The sequence below is a fragment of the Daktulosphaira vitifoliae genome, unplaced genomic scaffold, assembly GCF_025091365.1.
Source record: "Daktulosphaira vitifoliae isolate Bord-2020 unplaced genomic scaffold, ASM2509136v1 Scaffold_4, whole genome shotgun sequence".
Taxonomy (NCBI): domain Eukaryota; kingdom Metazoa; phylum Arthropoda; class Insecta; order Hemiptera; family Phylloxeridae; genus Daktulosphaira; species Daktulosphaira vitifoliae.
The window spans coordinates 28,910,823-28,931,282 of NW_026099575.1; the positions used below are offsets into that span (position 1 = coordinate 28,910,823).

At 24.5% G+C, this 20,460-nt stretch overlaps 2 protein-coding genes across 7 annotated transcripts in view; both read right to left on the reverse strand.

Moving 5' to 3' along the window:
- Positions 1 to 11,394, reverse strand: part of LOC126906184 (chromodomain-helicase-DNA-binding protein 1) — a 17,272-nt gene extending 5,878 nt beyond the window's left edge. For 2 of the 3 annotated variants that reach the window (XM_050686538.1, XM_050686537.1), the window contains exons 1-10: positions 11,250 to 11,394; positions 9,972 to 10,051; positions 6,485 to 6,649; positions 5,643 to 5,837; positions 2,827 to 3,311; positions 2,507 to 2,745; positions 2,146 to 2,424; positions 1,799 to 2,079; positions 1,604 to 1,739; positions 983 to 1,192 (exon numbers count right to left, since the gene is read on the reverse strand). In XM_050686538.1, the coding sequence (XP_050542495.1) occupies positions 983 to 1,192; positions 1,604 to 1,739; positions 1,799 to 2,079; positions 2,146 to 2,424; positions 2,507 to 2,745; positions 2,827 to 3,311; positions 5,643 to 5,837; positions 6,485 to 6,649; positions 9,972 to 10,051; positions 11,250 to 11,258 (2,079 nt within the window). In that variant the 5' untranslated portion in view covers positions 11,259 to 11,394. The remainder of the gene's footprint in view (positions 1 to 982; positions 1,193 to 1,603; positions 1,740 to 1,798; positions 2,080 to 2,145; positions 2,425 to 2,506; positions 2,746 to 2,826; positions 3,312 to 5,642; positions 5,838 to 6,484; positions 6,650 to 9,971; positions 10,052 to 11,249) is intronic. The other variant, XM_050686536.1, reaches the window with a different exon arrangement.
- On the reverse strand, positions 10,752 to 18,828 carry LOC126906210 (28S ribosomal protein S11, mitochondrial). Of its 4 annotated transcripts, XM_050686591.1 has the most exons (6): positions 18,366 to 18,822; positions 17,810 to 17,940; positions 16,964 to 17,064; positions 13,905 to 13,970; positions 12,877 to 12,989; positions 10,752 to 11,291 (listed from the first exon to the last, which is right to left on the reverse strand). In XM_050686591.1, exons 1-5 carry the CDS (start codon positions 18,572 to 18,574, stop codon positions 12,882 to 12,884), a joined length of 615 nt encoding a protein of 204 aa, XP_050542548.1. In that variant the 5' UTR covers positions 18,575 to 18,822; the 3' UTR covers positions 10,752 to 11,291; positions 12,877 to 12,881. The 4 variants fall into 4 exon arrangements, with proteins under 4 accessions (XP_050542548.1, XP_050542550.1, XP_050542547.1 ...); XM_050686593.1 differs by lacking the exon at positions 10,752 to 11,291 and having other exon boundaries at positions 12,786 to 12,989; positions 17,810 to 17,935; positions 18,366 to 18,823; XM_050686590.1 differs by lacking the exon at positions 10,752 to 11,291 and having other exon boundaries at positions 12,786 to 12,989; positions 18,366 to 18,821.
- Positions 18,829 to 20,460: the final 1,632 nt, after the last annotated feature.

The following is a 20,460-nucleotide window of genomic DNA, read 5'->3' on the forward strand; positions in this document are numbered from 1 at the left end:
AAAAAAAAAAAAAAAAAAAAAAAAAAAAAAAAGAAGATATATTTTAAAGTGAGCTCATTCATATTACTCACTCCTTTCAACAATTTCATAATGAAAGAAACTTGATTTTTTTATATTTTAAAAGTAAATATTCCAATAAAACTTATTAAAAATTTATAACAAAATATATTTTCGACTAGCTAAATATTTAGTTTAACATATCACTATTTTGATAGAATATACTAGTGATGGGCATTTTCCAATATTTTAAACTATCGAATAGTATTTGATAGTTTTTAAAAATATTCTAATAAACTATCGAATAGTTTTAAAAAATATTTAAATGGGCTAATGAATGGTTTTAAAAAATATTCGATTAGTTCTATCTAAAATTTTTATTAAGTACACTTAATTATAATAAGAAGATAATTAGCGAATACTTAAAATAAATTATTATATAATCAATAATAGTAAAAAGTACTATTTTATTTATTTTTAGTTTGTGAGTCGTTGGTAAAAACTGATAAATATGGGTCGAAAATTAAAAAGCAGTTCTTTTTTTTCGATGACTAATGATATATATTTTCAGTTTTATTGGAAAGGTTTGTTCTATGCGCAACAGAAGTATTCGTAAATACTAAAGTCTTATTTTACAATTAATACCTTGTATACTGTTCTTAGTCTAGCATTACCTGCTCTTTTGTCTTGCAAAGGCATAACACCGATAAAGAAGACAGCGCGTTTTAAATATTTACGTTTGTAAATTGTGTTCGAATTGTGTTTATACCACCGATTATTTTATTTTTATCATAAACTATCAAATATTTTAAAAACTATTCGAATATATGTGTAACTATCGAATATTTTTACTATTCGAATAGTTCGATAGTTACTATTCGATATTTCCCATTACTAGAATATACTCTTTTAGGGCAATTTTGGATCAAGTATAGTTCAAAAATATTGAAGGAGTGAGGAATGTATAAAACATATTGATTTTTACCTGAAGATTTTCTTCACTAGTATTTTCATTCTCTTGTGGTTTAGTGAGAAGAGCATGGTTACAACATTTTTTTAGCTCAATCATTATATTAAGAAATGTTGTTGAAGAGCCTTTAGATCCCTTTCTTAAAGCATTGTAATTCTTAGTTAAAATCCATTTGTAATATTTTCTTTGAACTGTAGTCATTTCAACTCTTAAAATTTGTTCAACCTTAAAATTGAAATAAATTAATAATTTATTGTTAATTTTCTAATTCTAAGCAAATAAATGCTGTCACAAAGATGAATTCCATTTGTAATACTTATGTTTACATAAATATTATAATATTTTCTAATATTAATTTTATTTTTATATCATTTTGGAGTTGTTTGTAAAATGATGGTACAGTATAAATAATACCACATACATGTTGTAAACAAGGTTTCTTAAAAAAATATAAATCATAGAATGTCATAGAACATCAAATAATAAAATTATAATTTTATTTTTTTACAAAAACATTTGACTATTAAATTATATAAAATACAATTTATATTAAAGAGCAAGAGATAGAAACAATCAAAATTAAAATATTTTTATAAGAATTGACTTTATTTAACTTTGAAAGTAATTGGAAATTACCTTAGCTGGTAATGATTTTTCGACATCTTTTTTTACTCTTCTTAAAATATAAGGTTCAAGTTGTCTATGCAATTTTGTATATCCCTTGCTGGCTGCATTATCATGCATATGTTCAAATTCAGTCCAAGAATCAAACCTAAATTTTTTTTAATATAAATTTTTTTTTTTTTAATTTATCTTGTGAAATGTACCAACTTTTCTGGCATAATAAAATGTAGTAATGCCCATAACTCTTTTAGACTATTTTGCAAAGGAGTTCCTGTTATAAGCAATCTGTGATTAGTGTCAAATCCTTTAAGAGCTTTGTACAAAAGAGAATCATCATTTTTCAAACGATGAGCCTCATCAACCATCAAACAAGCCCAACTAAGACTACTTAATAATAGACTATCTTTGAGTAAAATTTCATAGGTAGTAAGAATAGCATTAAATTTCAGTCTTTTAGAACTTTCAAAACACCATTCTGTTTCACGAATCTATGAATAATAACAAGACAAACATTATTTTTTAATAACTAATAATAGCATTATATATTTACTTACTATGTTTCGAGATTCCACATCTCCTATATAAGTTACAATGTTTATATCAGGCGCCCATAAACTAAATTCACGTTGCCAAGAAGGCATTGTTGATAAAGGTACAACAACAAGAAATGGTCCATGAACCTGATAATTGTGAAATAAATAGTAAAGGAAACAAATGGTTTGTATTGTTTTTCCAAGACCCATTTCGTCAGCAAGAATTACTGAATTATCTTTGCACCATGAATGAATTAACCAATTTACACCATGAAGCTGATAATCTCTAAGTTTAAGTTTCTAAAAATAAAAAAAAGATAACTCATATTTAATTTCAAACTTAAGAAACATAATATTCAAAAATTTGATTAGTCTCATGTACCTCATCATATCCACCAAAGTACTCTGGTTCTTCTGTAAGTTGAATAAATTTCGGACGATACTTTAAGGCTCTACACGCCTTTGAAGGTGTTCTCTTTGAGCTCTCACGATCCCGAAATTCTTTTATTTTTTGTGGCCATTTTTGCTCAATTAAAGTTGCGTCTTCCCAGGTTGCATCACTATAAGGCAATGATTGCCATTTAACATAATATTCTTTTTGGTCAGAATTTTTAGATTCTCCTAAAAATTTATAATTACAATTTTATTTGACAATTTAAAAATAAAATATTAATTGTATTAAAAAAATAATTTATAAATTACCTATTATTCTTTCGACAGTGTTATAGCTTTTTAACAAATCTTGTTGAAGTTCTAATTGACATTCATAGTACTCAAAGTCTTCTGGTGACATTTGATCACGCCAAGCATTAAGAGAATTTTCTCGTTTAATGAAATTATCAATTTTTTTTAGACCTTTCACTTTTTGGTTCTGTAATGAATCTATTGATTCCCAGGTATTGTGTATGTGTGACCAGCCTTTCCATTTGATTAAATATTGAGTTTCTTTTTCTTCAGGAAAGCAATCAATGTTTGGATCTCCATTGTTTTCAACTGCATACATTGTAGTAATATTACCAATAACTCCCTTTTTTCCTAGTCTTTGGGATAAAACTTTTTCTATTGTTTCTGAATTATCAGGTTCTTCTTCTTTTTCTTCAACTTCTTCTTTTTCTAAATAATCATCACTGTCACTTTTTTCACTTTCTTCTTTATAACTAACGGCATTAGGTCTCCGCCTAGCATTTCTTAAAAATTGAAATAATTACTCAAGTTTTAGAAGTTTTATTTTAAAATAACTACTATATTAAATTTAAATACAACAATAAATGGTTTATGGTAAAATAAAGAATTAAATTTAAAAAAACGGTAGCACAGTGGGGTCGAGGCACAGTGTAGACAAGGCATAGATGGGACAAGTATAGATGATATTTGACAGTGATTTAAATCACTATCATAAGAAACGCTTCGATGCAAATCTGTAGATAGTATTTCATTTTAAAAAAAAATTTGTTAAAATAGCATATTTTTGAATACGGTAGTAAGTTGAAAAAGTTATTTTTTGTAAAAAAGTTACTATTTTAAATCCCCCCAGTGAACAGAATAAGTGGTAGATTTCCAAAAAAAATTATATCAAATGAAAGGGAAATATCTAAGGTTTTAATACAAAAAAATATTATTTTTATTTGTTAATTTTTGAAAAAGTTATGGCAGTTTTAAGCACAAAAAACATCCCGATAAAAGGTAATTTTTATCGCAATCATTACATTTTTTTTTAATTTTCGACAGCCATTTGCACATAGAAGATAGATCGTCGGGACAAATTTTTTTTTTTTATTTTATAGTACATATAATAAGCTTTAATTTTATATATGTTTAAAGGACGCAGTATTTCCGGAACACTTTCAAAAGTTCAGTTGAAAAAGATCTATGTTTTTTACAATATTTCAAGTTTTGAACGCCCCCTATATAAGGGGAAATTGTCTAATTTTAATAAAATGTATTTCAGATGAAAGATGTACTTATAATGTATTTAGAAAAAAAAAAATTGTGCTGATACATACATTTTTCAAAAAGTTATAGCATTTTTAAGTTGAAAATTAAAAATCGAAAATCTAAAATTTTAACGCAAAAATAGCGTTTTTTTAACTACGGCAGCCGTTTAAATGTAGAAGAAAAAGTGTCGGGACAAATTTTTTTTTTTCATTTTGTAGAACATAAAATAAGCTTTAATTTGATATATGTTTGAAGGACGCAGTATTTCCGGAACATTTTCAAAAATTAAGTTGAAAAAGTTAATTTTTGTAAAAAAGTTGCTACTTTAAATCCCCCCTAATGAGCAGGTTAAATGATAGATTTTCAAAAAAATAATATAAAATGAAAGATAAATATCTAAGGTTTTAGTATAAAAAAAAATTATGTTGATTTGTTGATTTTTCAAAAAGTTATGGAAGTTTTAAGAAAAAAAAGTGAAAAAATTTCAAAAATTAGCGATTTTTAAATTTGTAATTTTTTTGGATATTTCCCCCATTTGCGGGGAACGAGGGAATTTTTTTCAATTTTTAAGGGTAATGTCTTCAACTAGATACGATTTGTGATCTTTTGACGTATTTTTGAAAGAAATCGGTCCAGTGAGAGCTGAGAAAAAGTGGCAACAGACATAAAAAAAAAAAAAAACACATCATAGTAAAATTAATACCTTCTCCGCTTCGCATCGAAGCTAAAATATTATTTCCTTTATTTTGTTAATAATTAAATATAAAATTAAAATTTTAATATTCAATTTAAAATAGTTTCAGATTAATAATTATCTTTCAAGTGTATTTATTAGAATCCTTTAAATTCAACGTTAGAAAATACTTCAATGAAGTATAACAATAATTTTATAGATAGTAATATTAATTACAGTCAATATATAAATTAACAGTAACTGAAGATCAAAAGGAATAATTGTATTAGTAACTAAATGGAAAGCCGATTTTAAGAAACCTAGAAAATGGCCTAGACAAAAATGAATAGATAGAATACAGGAAGACTTAAAACTTTTGAATGTAAAGAACACAGAAGATAGAGATATGAAAACAATGTGTTGTTGCAGAATTGGGCCTGTTAAAGAGACTGTTATAGCCTAGAAGAAAAATAAAAATAAAATGCAATTTTTTAAGTTACACCTTAAATTTGAGATAATAACAACATAATATGAGATGGGAAATTAGAAAAGAGAAAGGAAAAAAACTTACTCCAATCTCAAAAAAAAAATACCTGTTAGTTTTTGAATAAATTCATAAAAAAAATCAGTAACGAACAGGCATTCTGTAAGAGTTCATTTAAAGATGCTAAAGCTTCAGCTTAAAAATCATAAGTTGGTATTTTTATAATTTAATACTTATACATAGGTTAGCAATTGTTATTTGTAAATAAGCAAGAAATTTTCTTATGAAATGCTATGTTTATATTTTATTATTTGAATTAAAAATTATAAGAAACACTAACTATTTTTTATTGATATATTTTACAGTCTATCACACTTATAATTTTTATAAAAAAATTGAAAAATACATAGACTTTATGAAGTATACCTTGATTTATTAAAATCTTCATCATCACTATTACCACTATAACTATTAGCTTTATTTTTATAACGATAGTTGGCTTTGATAGCAGGCCGTTTAACTGTTTGTTTTTGACGGCGTAATGTAGCTAATGATTTACTACGTGGTATCTCTTCTTTGTCAGTTTCAGAATCATAGTCTGAACTATCACTTTTCCATTTTCTATTAACATTAAAAACATTAGTTATCTATAGAATTTTTAGTTCATATTTTGAAGTAAAATAATCAATAGGAATAAGATTTCATATATTAAAAACATAATTATTTAGTTTATTAAAAGAAAAACATGCAGAAATAAGAGCAAAATTTATTTTTAACGAATCTTTAATTAAATATTCTACAGGTAATAATGAAACCTATTAAGCTGACATAAAGCTTTAAAAGATATATCTAGAATATTAATTTTTTTTATAAATACTATCAAATATAGTAGTCTCAAAAAGCATAAAACAATCCCAAAATCAAGCTGAAACATTTTATTTGACTCTGAGAAGAAATCATAGGCATTGAATATTAAATCACTCTTTTTAAAACGGTTTATTTTTACATTTACCAAGACTAAAATCTGTAATACATGATATTTACAATATCAATAAAAAAATTATTATATAATATTTAATTGATAAAGGAAAAATTAAAGTAAAATTTATATTACAGTAGATTGACAAACAAAAGTACCTTTTTCAAAGTACTGAAAATTAAAAAGAAAAAAAAATAACTATAATTCCTAAATGATTTATAATGAAGTTAAAAAATGTTATTGAAAGATATCCATTTAAAAGTTAAAAATATAATTAAATTAAACTTGCGTTTTGGTAACTTTTGACCCATAATCACTAGAATCGTCAGTTTCACTAAGTTTGGAGGAAGTTTTTATAACTCTCTTGGGTCGTTCATTTGGACTATATTCATCGGTTGAGTGTTCAGAACTATTTGCCTCTTGAGAAACATCTTGGTCACTATGTTCTGAATAACTAATATAACATAAAGAATTTTCATAATGTATTTTGTTATTAAATACAAAATTTACAATTTTTTTATTTCAATAAAAGTCATAAAAAAATATTATGGCCACACATGGTCTTTCACCATTATTATATATAACATTGTAGAGATGACGTCGCTCTCAACTACTTTTTAGGGCTCAATCTTGAGTTCAACCAAGTACTAGGTTAATCTGAAACTTGGTTTGTAGTACTCGATTTCTAATAATTTATTTAACCTGCTTTAACTTAATACTCGGCCCACTACTACCTGGAATATCTTTAATTAAAACCACACTAAAATATAAAAGTGAGATGTTTTTTATCTCTATGATCCTTATGCATATACTAAATTAAAATCAGTTACTAAGATACTTTCTTTAAAATGTTTACATTTTTGGTTTTATTTAAGTATTTTAACCCACCCATAACACATCTACTGAAATAAAATATCTGCTAATGGAATGATTGACAATACTCCTAATATATATTTTTTTGTATTAGGAATTAACTATTTAAATAAAAATTTTCTATGCTGAAAAATCATTTTTTCCAGAAGATAAATAAAAGATGTAAAAGTTATCAATAAAACAAATATTATAGATTTACTATACAGAGTAATTGGTTTATCATAAACTATTTGATAACTCTTAAAATAATCAAAATATTGAGAAATTAATAGTTTGCTTTTATAAATTAAACATATTTTTGATTTATTTACCAAGTTATCTTTAGTATCATACCTTTTAACATACAGAAGTGTCAACTTTATTTTTTTGAATAGCAACGAACATAAACAACTAACTTGTTAAATAGAAAACTATCTAATTAAAAAAATGACTAGTCCATAATAACTATTGGATCAGTACTTCGGATGTTATTAAGAGTTTTTAGCAATTGGTGATGAAAAATGGGTGCAGCTATCTTTGTCACTAGTAATTCCCCCAACTAACTCTTTCTCTAATCAAAGTATAAAAATGAAAATAACTTCCAGAATGATTCAAAAGTTGTTATTGACCAGTCATTTTCTTAATTACATCATTATTTTTCAATTAATCTAATTAATTACGTAAGTTGTAATAGTGTTGACACCCATATAAGTTATAATAGATTTTCCAACCCAACCCAACCATAGCTAATAAATCAAGAATATGTAACTAAAAACTTTTTCTCATTATTGTATTTATTTTATTTTAATCAAGTGGTTTATGATAAACAGATCACTCTATATATTTACAGCCTGGTTTAAGTTCAAACATTTTATTTATTATTTTATTATAACTAAAAATAAAACATTGTTAATGACAGATCTAAGAGTCAAGCCTTACTAAATTTTATAATACATATTTTAAGTGAATAGGCATTTTCATTTATACGATAGAAAATTATTTTTTATTAAATTAAACAAACTAAATTAAGATTTTTAATGTGAAATAAATATATTTTCTTTATTTAAAAGAGTGAAAACATGTAATTTTCAGTAAAAAAAAAAATTAATTAAATAAAAAAATACTATCAATAACTGAAAACTATATATTTTTACTCTTAAATTATATGTGCAAGATATGTAGATCATTTGTTAATGCAAATGACACTTAAAACGGGTCCTAGAAATTTTTTTTTATTTTTGATTATTAAAATAAATTTAGTATTGAAGTTACAGACATATAGTATCTTAATCATGTTTAAAATGCTTTTTACTTATTTCTAAAACATTTGATACTCTCACTCTTTATATATATATATGGAGTCTCAATAGGTTTAGACATCTTATATAACTTTTAATTCAGCAAATATTTTGCATTATTTTTTAATAATTTTTTTAGATTTCATTAAATAACTTTTTCTAATCAATTTAAAATAAGAAAAAATTTTAAATAAAATTAATAATTTATCAATTTTTTTTTCTTCAAAATAACCTTTATTTATAAAAATGTTTAATGGATGAATAACAAATTATAGGTTAAGTACTTATTGAGTTAAAAGCATTTAATTTTAGAATACATATGTAGTGCAGGTAGGTACTGCTCATGCTAATGAATGTACACTCCACCCTCAGTTCATACCTATTCAATGTATTAAAAAACTTGCAACTTTCTTTTTATCCCTGCACAACATAATTATGGAACGCCATGAAACTACCATTGGGTATTACTTCAGAATAATCCACGCTGTGTTGTGACTCAACTTTAGATTAATTTCGGACTGAAACACAATATGACGTGTCCTCTCTATTAGCCAGACTACAGAGTGAGATCCATTGCCTAGGTTAACCCACATTGAGGTGGAGGCAGGACTTTACTCGAATTGGTTTTATAATTCAAACTCAATAATGACAACAATTAACACAAAGATGAAGTATCAGTTGAACAAGTGCCTGATGTCTCGTGCCCTAAGACTACAGGTTGTCTGTGTCTCTGACACTCCACTTTATCCTTCATCGCTTGAGAGAGACTTGGTATATCATCTTCCCAAAATGCTTGTAACATAGTAAGTACTTACACTAAAATTTTTATTAAACCATTAAACATTTTTGTTAATAAAGATTATTTTGAAATTAAAAAAAATTTTATTTAAAATTTTTTATATACTTATTTTTTTTAGACAGATGAAAATTATTAAGAAAAAAAAAAGTAATGCAAAATATTCACTTGAATAAAAGTTTTTAAAGATGTCAAAACTTGGTGCGACACTATACATATAAAGTTAATAAAATTATCATTTTATATTCTAAATTTAATATGTAAATCATACAATTCAATTATAAAACTTCATAAATGATAATTTATAATATTTTTAATTACAACTTAAGAAGAAAGTTTTATAGAAACATTTTTTTTTTGGAAAAAAAGTTTTCACAGCCATTATAATGGGATCAATTAAAAATTGACGATTCCACTGAGCTGAAGTTGCATACTTTTATAAATAATAATATGTACAAGTTTCAATTTGTTATATATAAAATTATTCAACTAATAAATAAGTAAAATAAAGACCCCTATGTGATAGATTCTGCAGTAAAGTAAAACAGAGCATCATGTCACTTTATTAGCTTTTATAAAATATTTAATAGTATATAACAGCAATGATATATCAACTACTTTTAATAATATCTAAAGAACCAGTAAAAATAAAAATATCAAAATTCAAGAAATAATCAAAACTCAATCTTTGTTTATATTCTAAAATTAAATTTTTTTAAGAATAAATTATCTCTTTACTGTTTGAGCAAAAACAAAAGTTGTTTTCATTTAAAACATTAAATGAAATGTATTTAACTTGTAATTACTTGAAATAAATTAATACAACTTACCTGTCAGAAGTAGAAGCTGAAGATCTAGAATTTTTATCATTATTTTGATCAGAATCTGATGAATCTTCTTCCGAGGCATTCTACAATTTTATATTATTTTAATGATTGCATTGATAAAACTACCATCGGTTTCATAACCTTCCTTCTATAGATTATCTTGTTTATATTTTTTAATTATGTAATTTTTTATGGTTTGGTAATTATAAAGAAAATGTTACCAATAGCAATGGTGAGTTGTGCAACTTTGATTAAAGGTGGTACTTTTGTAAGAAGTATTAACAATGGCATGGATATTAAATACTTTATACTAAGGAGATATATAAACATAAGAAAAATAAAATTAAAGGAAAAAAGTTATGATTATATAAATTATATTATAATGAGTTATAATCAATCAGTTTATTCCCATCTTTACAAATTACTAAAAATACCACATGGATAATTTTTAAAATAGCATCATTAATATTTCATTAAGTTTTAACAAAAACAAGTTCTTTATTTTTATATCAAAATGTTTTTATCTACAACCATTTAAATTTATAAAAGTAATGTGTTATACTATAACTATACATAAAAAATCATAGTAGGATAAGGCATAGTCAACAATAAGTTCTTTTTTTATAATTACAAATAATTAAATATATTTTTAATTTAGAGTTACTCACAAATTAAGCATAATTCAAAATAACTCATTATTATAACACCAATTATACAATTCTAATAAAAATATTTAGTAACATATTAAATACACAGTATTTTAGTAGTGATCTTAGTTATGACATATAAGAACTTTATCTTAAAATTTTAAAAATGGGTCCGACTCCAAAATTAAAGTTTTATACCTCAATAGCTCTAATATAATGTAGACAATAAATAGAAGTACAAAAATTAACTGTCCAATCTTTTGAACAACCCTTATGGCACTTTTAACATAATATAGGGTGTAAGATATTCTATTTATATTAATATAAAATAACAGGAAAACTTCACTGAAATTAAATTACACGTATCAGCCTATAGTGTCAAATACATGAGAAATGAACTATGAACAATAAAACATGAAAATTTGAAACTCTAATTATATCAAGTGTACAATAACAAAAATTTATTTAACACGGTGTGAATTAATAGTATTTCATTAAAACCCAAAATAAAGAACAATAAGGTTGGTACTATTAAACATTTTAGTTGTATTTAAATTATGGCAAAAAATAGATTACAATAACATTTAACATGAAAAAATAATTACTATTGGTGACATTTGAGGAAATTTCTTACCTGATGCATTTTTAGTAACTACAGCTGTTTTGGATTGTCTCACTACAGTTTAAAAAAATATACGCATCAAATATTTGAAATATTAGATTTACATGAAAATAAAAATAATAATATTTTAAATTTGGAGGAAAAAAGAAAATTTTATATTTCACCCCAATATTGCTAATATCGAGTTGTCAAGGTGAGGAGGTGAAGTGGTTTAACTAGTATTGCAATAGGCTTTAGAGAGAACAACGTGCACACAAGCTTCAATGAAAATTAAACATAGAACATTAAAAGGATAAAGTAAATTAACACTTAAATAAAAAAGAATTATACGCCGAATACACTAATTGGTATGAACGTTTACGAATGTATGAAAAACGGTGCGAGACAAACAATGAGCGGCCATTTTGAGTATGAGAGATTACACGGCGAGGTAATAGTACCCCGAACCCCACTTTATCTATATGGACAGATGACGTAGATATAATTGTAAGTGTGGAAAGAAAAATAGAAATAGATAATAATTAAATTTAAGTAAATTTAAATAAAGAACAACCAAATTTAAAACATAAAGTAAATAAAAATGTTACACATCTTAAAATAGTCAACTACAATTGTAATGATAATAATGAATTTCAAATATAATAATTATTTTTTTCTTCCATGAAATTTTTAGAGGCTAGAAGTATGTTCAAGAAACGGACCAAATAACAAAGTTTTTTACGCAGCATTATAATATTCTTATGTCACCCCCCCCCACAATGATTAAATAATAGATTAATTTACTAATACTAATTTCAAAAAAAATAAGTTTTATTTTAGATCTAAAAACTAATAATTAATGTGTAATAAAATAACATCAAAACTAACAAAAATAGATGAAAAGTTTAAATAACAAATATAAATAATAATAAATTAATATGCAAGAAAAGTTAAAATTATTAATTATCTTTATAATATAAATAACTCTTATAATTTTACTTAAAACAAAGATAAGAATTATCTATATTCCAGGAGATCTAAAATTTTGAAAAATATTTAATAATCTTATTCACAAAATATTAACTATAAGGTAGTTAAAATTAAATTAAAAACTTTTTTTAATGTAATTATAATGGTTAATTAAAATTTAAGATAAAGAATTACTACATAAACTAACATTTCCTTTTATATAGGAAAACTACAATTCAGTTACCTACTTATACAATCATGAAAAAGAAAACTATTTTAATTGTTTTAATAAAAAAAGAACCATAAAATTAAAAATATTTCAATTTTTATTAATTTGATTAAATTAGCACATTATTTTAAGAGGTTTATCTACTCTATACTTATGACAAAGCATATAAACTTTAGTTTAAAGCTTGAATATTTATAAATAAAATTAGTTTAATACTCAATTATAATAATATAAATATTTAACTTTTTAAATAAAATTATTATACTTTTATTAGACATGATATGAAGATAGAATAGATTAATCATTTGAAATAGTATATTAAAAAATATATTTTGTTTGTAAAATATGACTCAAAAAAATACAAATTGTCATAAGTTTATTAAAAATGTTTTATTAATATTTAACAAAAAGTATTAAATTTCCTTAAAAATTAAAACAATTAACTAAATTTTAGCTACTCACAAAATTTACAATTTACGACGTTTCCTCGCTCTTAAAGGTGTCCATGATACAGGTGTATCATCTGTTACTGATACAATATTGAGACCACCCATAGTGAGACCTTTTATTGATGACTGAAATGACATAAAAATTATAAATAGAACCCATTAGAAAATAATAAGATGACATGAAAAACTATAATTTAAATTTAAATAGTTCTTAGTGCATGAAAAGAAAATAAATCAAAACTATCTAACTATACAAAAAAAAAAAAAACATTTTTCTGCTAAAACTTTTACATTTTTAGTTTTTCTATAATCAAAAAGATTCAATTTTCAACTTTCAACATAATAAGATAGTAATAATATTGGTGGTTTATCAAGATATCTCTATAAATAGAAAATTTTCATTTAATTTGTTATAATGAATGTTTTGTATTTTATGTCATTATACGCCATGTAGTTTTAAGCTGTAATAATCATGATAGACATTTCTTATTTAGAATTCACTGTTACTAAATGAAATGTCTATCATAATTTTAAGATAATTCATTTTAGGAATAAGCAACTTACCCCTCTTTCACACTTAACAGTGAATTTTAAATTTGGAAGTAGAGTGCATTAATTATAAATACAATATAGATAGTAATTTTTTTAAATAAATATTTACATTAAAACTATTCAACAATGCAAAATTTCTTCAATTAAATTCAAATTAAACAAAAAAAGTCATCTTCCAAATTATTTGTGAATTATAAATAACATACCTAACCTGACATTAGTAGAATAAATCCCTAGGTGACAACTACCCAAATATATACAAATATTTCTTATTAAATTTATACATAATATTTAGTATGTTCATGTAAATTGAATATATTATACTACTCTCCTCCAAATAAATAAGAAATGTAATTATTCTAAATAAATTTTTTTCTTATTTATTCAATAATTCTATTTAAATGTATCAAATAAAATAAATGAAATTTTTTTAAAGAAGTATATTAAAGACAAATTATCAAGCATAATTTATAAAAAAATAAAACTTACTAATCTACCAGGTCCTAAACCTTGTATTGTCACTCTAACTGTTCGTATACCAATATCCATAACTCTCTAAAAAGAATTGTAAATTATTATAATGATACATCAAATTCAATATTTTCATGTGTATATCATCCAGAGTTTTGCTGGAAGATTTTTAATAATAGTCATCCTGATACATATGAATTATATATTAAATAATAATGTGTGTCAAATTCATAGATTTCATGATCACTTATTTGAGTAAAATACATAATGTAAGATAGCAGAGTGGACAAGATGTCTATTATACACGATAGTTATACAATTATTATAAGTACAAATTTACACTATGTTAAGGAATGTAGCTCATAGAATATCAAAATGAAATTGATAGTTAAATCAACATTTTTTTTAGGAAAACTTCAAAAAACTAAATAAAATAAAACGTTTTCACAGTTACTACAAAATTAAAATTTCATGACTTTTCCAGCCGATAAAAAAAAAAAAACCATACTTAACTTTAAGGATAAAGGTATACATGCATAATTTTCTTTTTTTTTTGCTATTATCAGCCCCCATTTAGGGCTATCAAAGCCTCCCCAAAGAAGGTTTCTTTACCATTTGTACTCAAATGGGACAGGTCGTTAGTCTGTCACCGGGGAGAAGGATAGCAACTCCAAATACCAAACTGATCTCTAGTTTGGACTCCCGTGACCGAATTTCAAACTCGAGGCAGTGCCCGTCAAAAACTGCCACGTTACCAACTTGGTCACACCATCCATCACATACATGCATAATACATTATTTATATAGACTGTGTTTGATTTTATCAACCTCTCTCTTAGTATTAATGTTTAATTACCAATTGAAATTTTGGAAATAGATTGGGTTTAATCAAACTTAAAAACACTTCCTAATCTACCACCTCCTTACCAAGAGATATAGACTTATGAGATGATTTATAAAAATAAATCATCATAATTTTATTAAAATTTTTGATTAAAGATAATAACTAATGATGGGCATTTTCGAATATTTTAAACTATCGAATAACTATTCTAATTGTTTTTATACAACCGAATAGTTTATTTTTAGTATAAACTATCGAATAGTTTTAAAAAATATTCGATTAGTTCTATCTAAAATTTTTATTAAGTACACTTAATTATAATAAGAAGATAATTAACGAATACTTAAAATAAATTATTATACAATTAATAATAGTAAAAACCCAGCACAGGGGGGTCGCGGCACAGTGGTGACGTGGTATAGATGGATCAAGTATAATGATATCTGACAGTGATTAAAATCACTATAAAAAAAAAAACGCTTCGATGCAAATCTTTAGATACTGTTTAATTTTAAAAAATTGGTGGACTATTCCAAAAGCTACATGATCTGCTAGTTCATTATTAATATCCTAATTAAGATAAAGTATGTAGAATGAAAAAGGGATTATTAAAAAATATTATTTCTCATAAAAAAATAATGTTGATCCATACACTTTTCAATATGTCATAGCATTATAAAGTTAAAAATGTAAAAAATAAAATCGAGAATTTTCACACAATAATAGCATTCGGTAGCCATTTTCACCGTGAAGATAAAATAAAGTCCGAAATTTTTTTTTCGCATAATAAAGTAAATTACATTAGCTTTAATTTAAGATATATATAAAAGTGTCAGACCTACTGGAACATTTTCAAAAGTTAAGTTGAAAAAGTTAATTTTTTGTGAAAAAGTTGTCATTTTAAATCCCCCCTAGTGGGCAGATAAAGAGTCAAATTTACAAAAAAAATATATCAAATGATAGGTAAAGACATCAAGCATCTATAAAAAAAAAAATTATATTGATATGTTTATTTTTGAAAAAGTTACGGCACATTTAAATAAAAAAAATTGAAAAAATTTCGAAAATTAGCGATTTTTAAATTTGTAATTTTTTTGGAGGTTTTCCCCATTTACGGGGAACGAAGGAAATTTTTTCAATTTTTGAGGGTAATGTCTTCGACTAGATACGATTTGTGATCTTTTGACGTATCGTTGAAAGAAATCCGTTCGGTGAGAGCTAAGAAAAAGTGGTAACAGACACAAAAAAAAAAAATTAACACATCTTAGTAAAACCAATGCCTTCTCAGCTTCGCATCGAAGCTAAAATTAGTGATGGGCATTTTCAAATATTTTAAACTATCGTATAACTATTTGAATTGTGTTTATAAAACCGAATAGTTTATTTTTAGCATAAACTATTCGAATACATTGTGTAACTGTTGAATATTTTTACTATTAGAATATTTTTTGAATGACTATCGAATAGTTTGATAGTTACTATTTGATATTTCCCATCACTAGTAATAAAAGTTTTAACCAAGAAAATTTGAACTCTTAATTCTTCCCTTATGATAGAATTAATTTTTAATTAGACATTTTTAAAAATGTAAGCAGTCCCAAGATTGACAAAAAATATGCACACATGGCTCCTCTGGATATTTAAAAGTAATTACACATTTAAATCATTAACATTTTAACTTTCATACGAATCTGAAAAGGTATTAATTTTAGCATGATGTATTTTTTTTTTTTTTCATAAATTCTAAGCTCTCAATGAGCTGAATTTGATGATCTAAGAAAGAACCTGATTTTAAATTAATAAAACTATTAAAAGACAAAAATTGAAGAAAAAAATTCCTTAATTTCAGGAATTTAGAAAAGTATCTTAAAATTAGATAGCCACCAATTCAAAAGAGAAAAATCAGAAATTTTTCTGCATTTTAAAATTACAATACTTTTTATTAAAAAGTTGAATTTATATGAAATTATAATACAACACATTTATAATAAAAATATTTCTTCTGATATTCTATTCATGAAAGTATAATAGAAAATTTGAGTGCAAGAAAGGTTTGAACAAGACCACCAATATAAAATTTTTTTTCTTTAATTTCAATTTTTTAACATTATCTTACACAAAATCAGAATTTATTACAAATTTAATAACATAGATTTAGAAATCAAATTTAGTTACTCTATAATTTGTAACTTTGAATAAAATTACTAAATATTAAAAAATAAGAAATGCTTACTGTGGCAAGACCAATAGCTGTAGCTTGGGCAGCTATGTTTGTACCTTTTCTTGTGTTTTTAAATCCTTCCATACCGCAAGATCTTATCATAATTCTTTCACCTTAAAAGTAATATAAAATATTTTAACTATCATAAATCACTCTTCTTAAACAAAAAATGAGGTTAAATAATTTTTAAATGTTTGTTAAATAAGTATTGAATAAATTGTTTTGTTCCATTTTAGACACATATTGGATAAATATGGCATACAGAAATATTTATATTATAAAACAAAATAAATTAATGGTTTCAAAAAATTTCCGAGTATAAAATATACATTTATTATAAAAAAAAAATAGTTACTATAAATAGATTATTTATTTAAAACAATATAATAGAAATATAGGGGTATAATTGCCAAGTACTTAGGAAAAGTTTATGAAAAGAGCACAGAAACTCTTTAAAATAAATAGGCAATATGACAGTACTAACAAATTATAAGAGGAAATGGCAAGGACTTCTGCTATTTCATTGTCTGAAATACTTATATGATTAGAAGTTAAAGATTAGAAGCTTAAAATCGATTAAAAAAAAAAAATTTAGTTCAGAAATAATTTTTTGCAAGCCAAATGCTTTGCGATACATGAGGATCTGATATATTATATTTAAGATCATATATGATACCATCACATTTGGTTTAAAAAATACTATTAATAGACATTTTCTGTAGGGATCTAACATTATCAAATTAAAAGTCTTAAAAGTTGGATGCTATAAGGAATCAATTTATGAACAGTCATATAAAAGAAATTTCTTATTAGATTCCAGGAAATTAAAATTTTAATTTTAATCAATTTAAATCTTACCGTTACTTTTTGTTAAATGAAGTATTGTGTTATTCTTTGAAGACTTTATGTGACAAATAGGTAATTCAGAAAATTTGATGCCACCAACCAACATATCTGGAGTTTTGTCATCTGGATACATGTCTTCTTTCCTCAATAATTTATTATTTTAAAAGATTAATCTTAATAATTTAAAAATATTTCAATTAATTATAAAGAATGTAAACTAAATTAGAATCATTAAAACATCAATTATAAATTTATTGTACTTAATTAAGTAATTATACACGATAATTATTGGGATAAGAACATAGTCAAACAAATCAACCCTAAACAGAACTTTGGTTTTTTCTCCCTCCACTCAAGTGATTAATAAAACAAAATTTTAATTCATTTAAAATGTGTAAAAATAGTTGTATAAAATAAATAAAGCACACAAAACAGTAGTTAAATAATAAAACTAAAATTGATTGTTTCTAAAATCAAAATGTTTGGTATTAAAAAAAATGGCGTCTTGATATCGACACAAAATCAGTAAATTTGAATGAAATCAATATTTTTTATTAACTAGACTTACTTCGTAATGATCGAATCGATAGATATGAATTTTTCTCCATCCGTACCTTCGTCTATTGAAGGTACAGACGCCAAAAAACTTCGACGATCTCTATTTTTAAAGGATGGAAATGAAGTACATAACTGGCAGACATTTTGATTCTTCGCGCTCACTATCATATACCTTGAGGTCAATTTTTTATTAAAATAGCTAATTATACGGGTAAACATTTTATCATTCTTTTTATTCTTTAATACTTAATACAACATTTGTTTAGTAGCTAAACAAATTATATCTGCAATAAATTAAAAAAATATTACTATATCGCGAAAGAAATAGCGAAAAATTAAGGTTTTAACCCAAAGATCTACACACTAAAGTAACAGTATAACTTTAAACGTGTTACTACGCATGAAGATAATTATTATACGCAATTATCAGTAAAAAAAAGATACGTCATGACCATGACGTTCATCACCGGTTGAGGTAATAGAATAGTGACCGAGTGAATATTATTAAACTAGTCGATAGTCTAAAACTATCGATTTAACCAGCTGTTCTCAAAAACTTAACAGAAACAAATGTTCTTCGATAGTATTTAGTTATCGAAACTGAACAGTTGAACCAGACAATATGAAAAGTCTGAACATTTTCATGTAGTCTGTGGTCAAACTGTTCCCATTAATTAAATGATTACTAACCATTAAGCATATTATCGTTTTAAAACAATAAATGAAAATTTGTATGACAGAATTCTTTTGACCATTTAACACAATTAAATAATTTATACAGTAGTTTTTATTAGAATGCAAACAAAATTGAACATTTTGTTCAGTAGTTCAACTGGTTAGTTTTTTAGTAACTACGGATATTTCCCGTAATCAAAACTATTCGATAGTGCCCATTACTAAAATAGAATATATAATGTGATTTGTTGCGCAGGTTTAATATAACCACAAACCGCATAATATAGACAATAAACTAAATATCTAACACTTTTATATAGCCTGTATTCCCCGGTAAAATCAAATAGCCACCATCTTTTTTAGGCTCAACCTTTATTTCCTTTACGTTGTATAGAAAAAATTATTTTGTTATTAGAGATAACAAAATAATTGAATATAAAGTAATGATGGGCAATTATCAAAATTTAATCGAAATGAAAATATTGATCGATTTAAAATTCGGACAAAATTATATGATTTTTCGATTAAAATTTTTTTTTTAAATAAATATGTATTAATATGCCGATAGTTAATAATGTGGTAAACTGGGGTTTCTACGTCCAATTTGCCCACGCGGATAAGTGTAATCGAGAAGAGTCAAAATAATAACTATAATGTAACATTCATCGATTGTACACTGACCACCGAGTGAGTGGTCAGGTCCCTTTTTATTAGAAATAATAATCAATTAACAATGTTTCTAGTGTTATAGTTTCTAATACAATTAATAATAATCTATTATTTACTTTTACTTTCTAATAATACAAATTCCTTAAAACTAATATTTACATATAGTTATGAGTTCATGACAATAAAATAATTAACTAGACAGCGTTTTTGAATACATTAAAACTCTAAAATAAAATAAATTTATAAATTTGCATAATACATTTCATTATAATAGATGATAAACTAGTGATATGTTACTGAATAACTCTGGTATAACCTTTGATATAAGAATAATAATAAAAAAAGGAAACACAGCACAGTGAGGTCGCAGCACAGATGGGACGTGGCATAATTGGGTCCAGTATAAATTTAATCGGACAGTGATTAAAATCACTATCATTAGAAACGCTTCAATGCAAATCTGTAGACAGTGTTTAATTCTATGAAATTGGTGGTTAATTATAAAAGCAAAATATTTTAAATTATATATTATACAATTTTTATAATTAATTATTTTCAAATTATTATTGATTTTTATTTTTAATATGTTAAAAATAATAATTCTAACCTACTTTTTTCGTCTTTTAAAGAGAAAGTTTATAATAAAAAAAAAATGAATGTTACCATAACTTTTAGCTCAACTTACAAGTTTGAAATTGACATCATTAATTAGAAAAACGGTAGCACAGTGGGGTCGAGGCACAGTGTGGACGAGGCATAGA

What these genes read in the sequence shown, in the direction of transcription:
- LOC126906210 (XM_050686591.1), bottom strand. Translation starts at nt 18,574, where the DNA reads ATGTTTACCCGTATAATTAGCTATTTTAATAAAAAATTGACCTCAAGG. An exon ending in TCATTTAACAAAAAGTAACG is followed by an intron (nt 17,065 to 17,809) that starts GTAAGATTTAAA and finishes ATTACTTTTAAG; the next exon opens with GTGAAAGAATTATGATAAGA. An exon ending in CAGCTATTGGTCTTGCCACA is followed by an intron (nt 13,971 to 16,963) that starts GTAAGCATTTCT and finishes AATTCTTTTTAG; the next exon opens with AGAGTTATGGATATTGGTAT.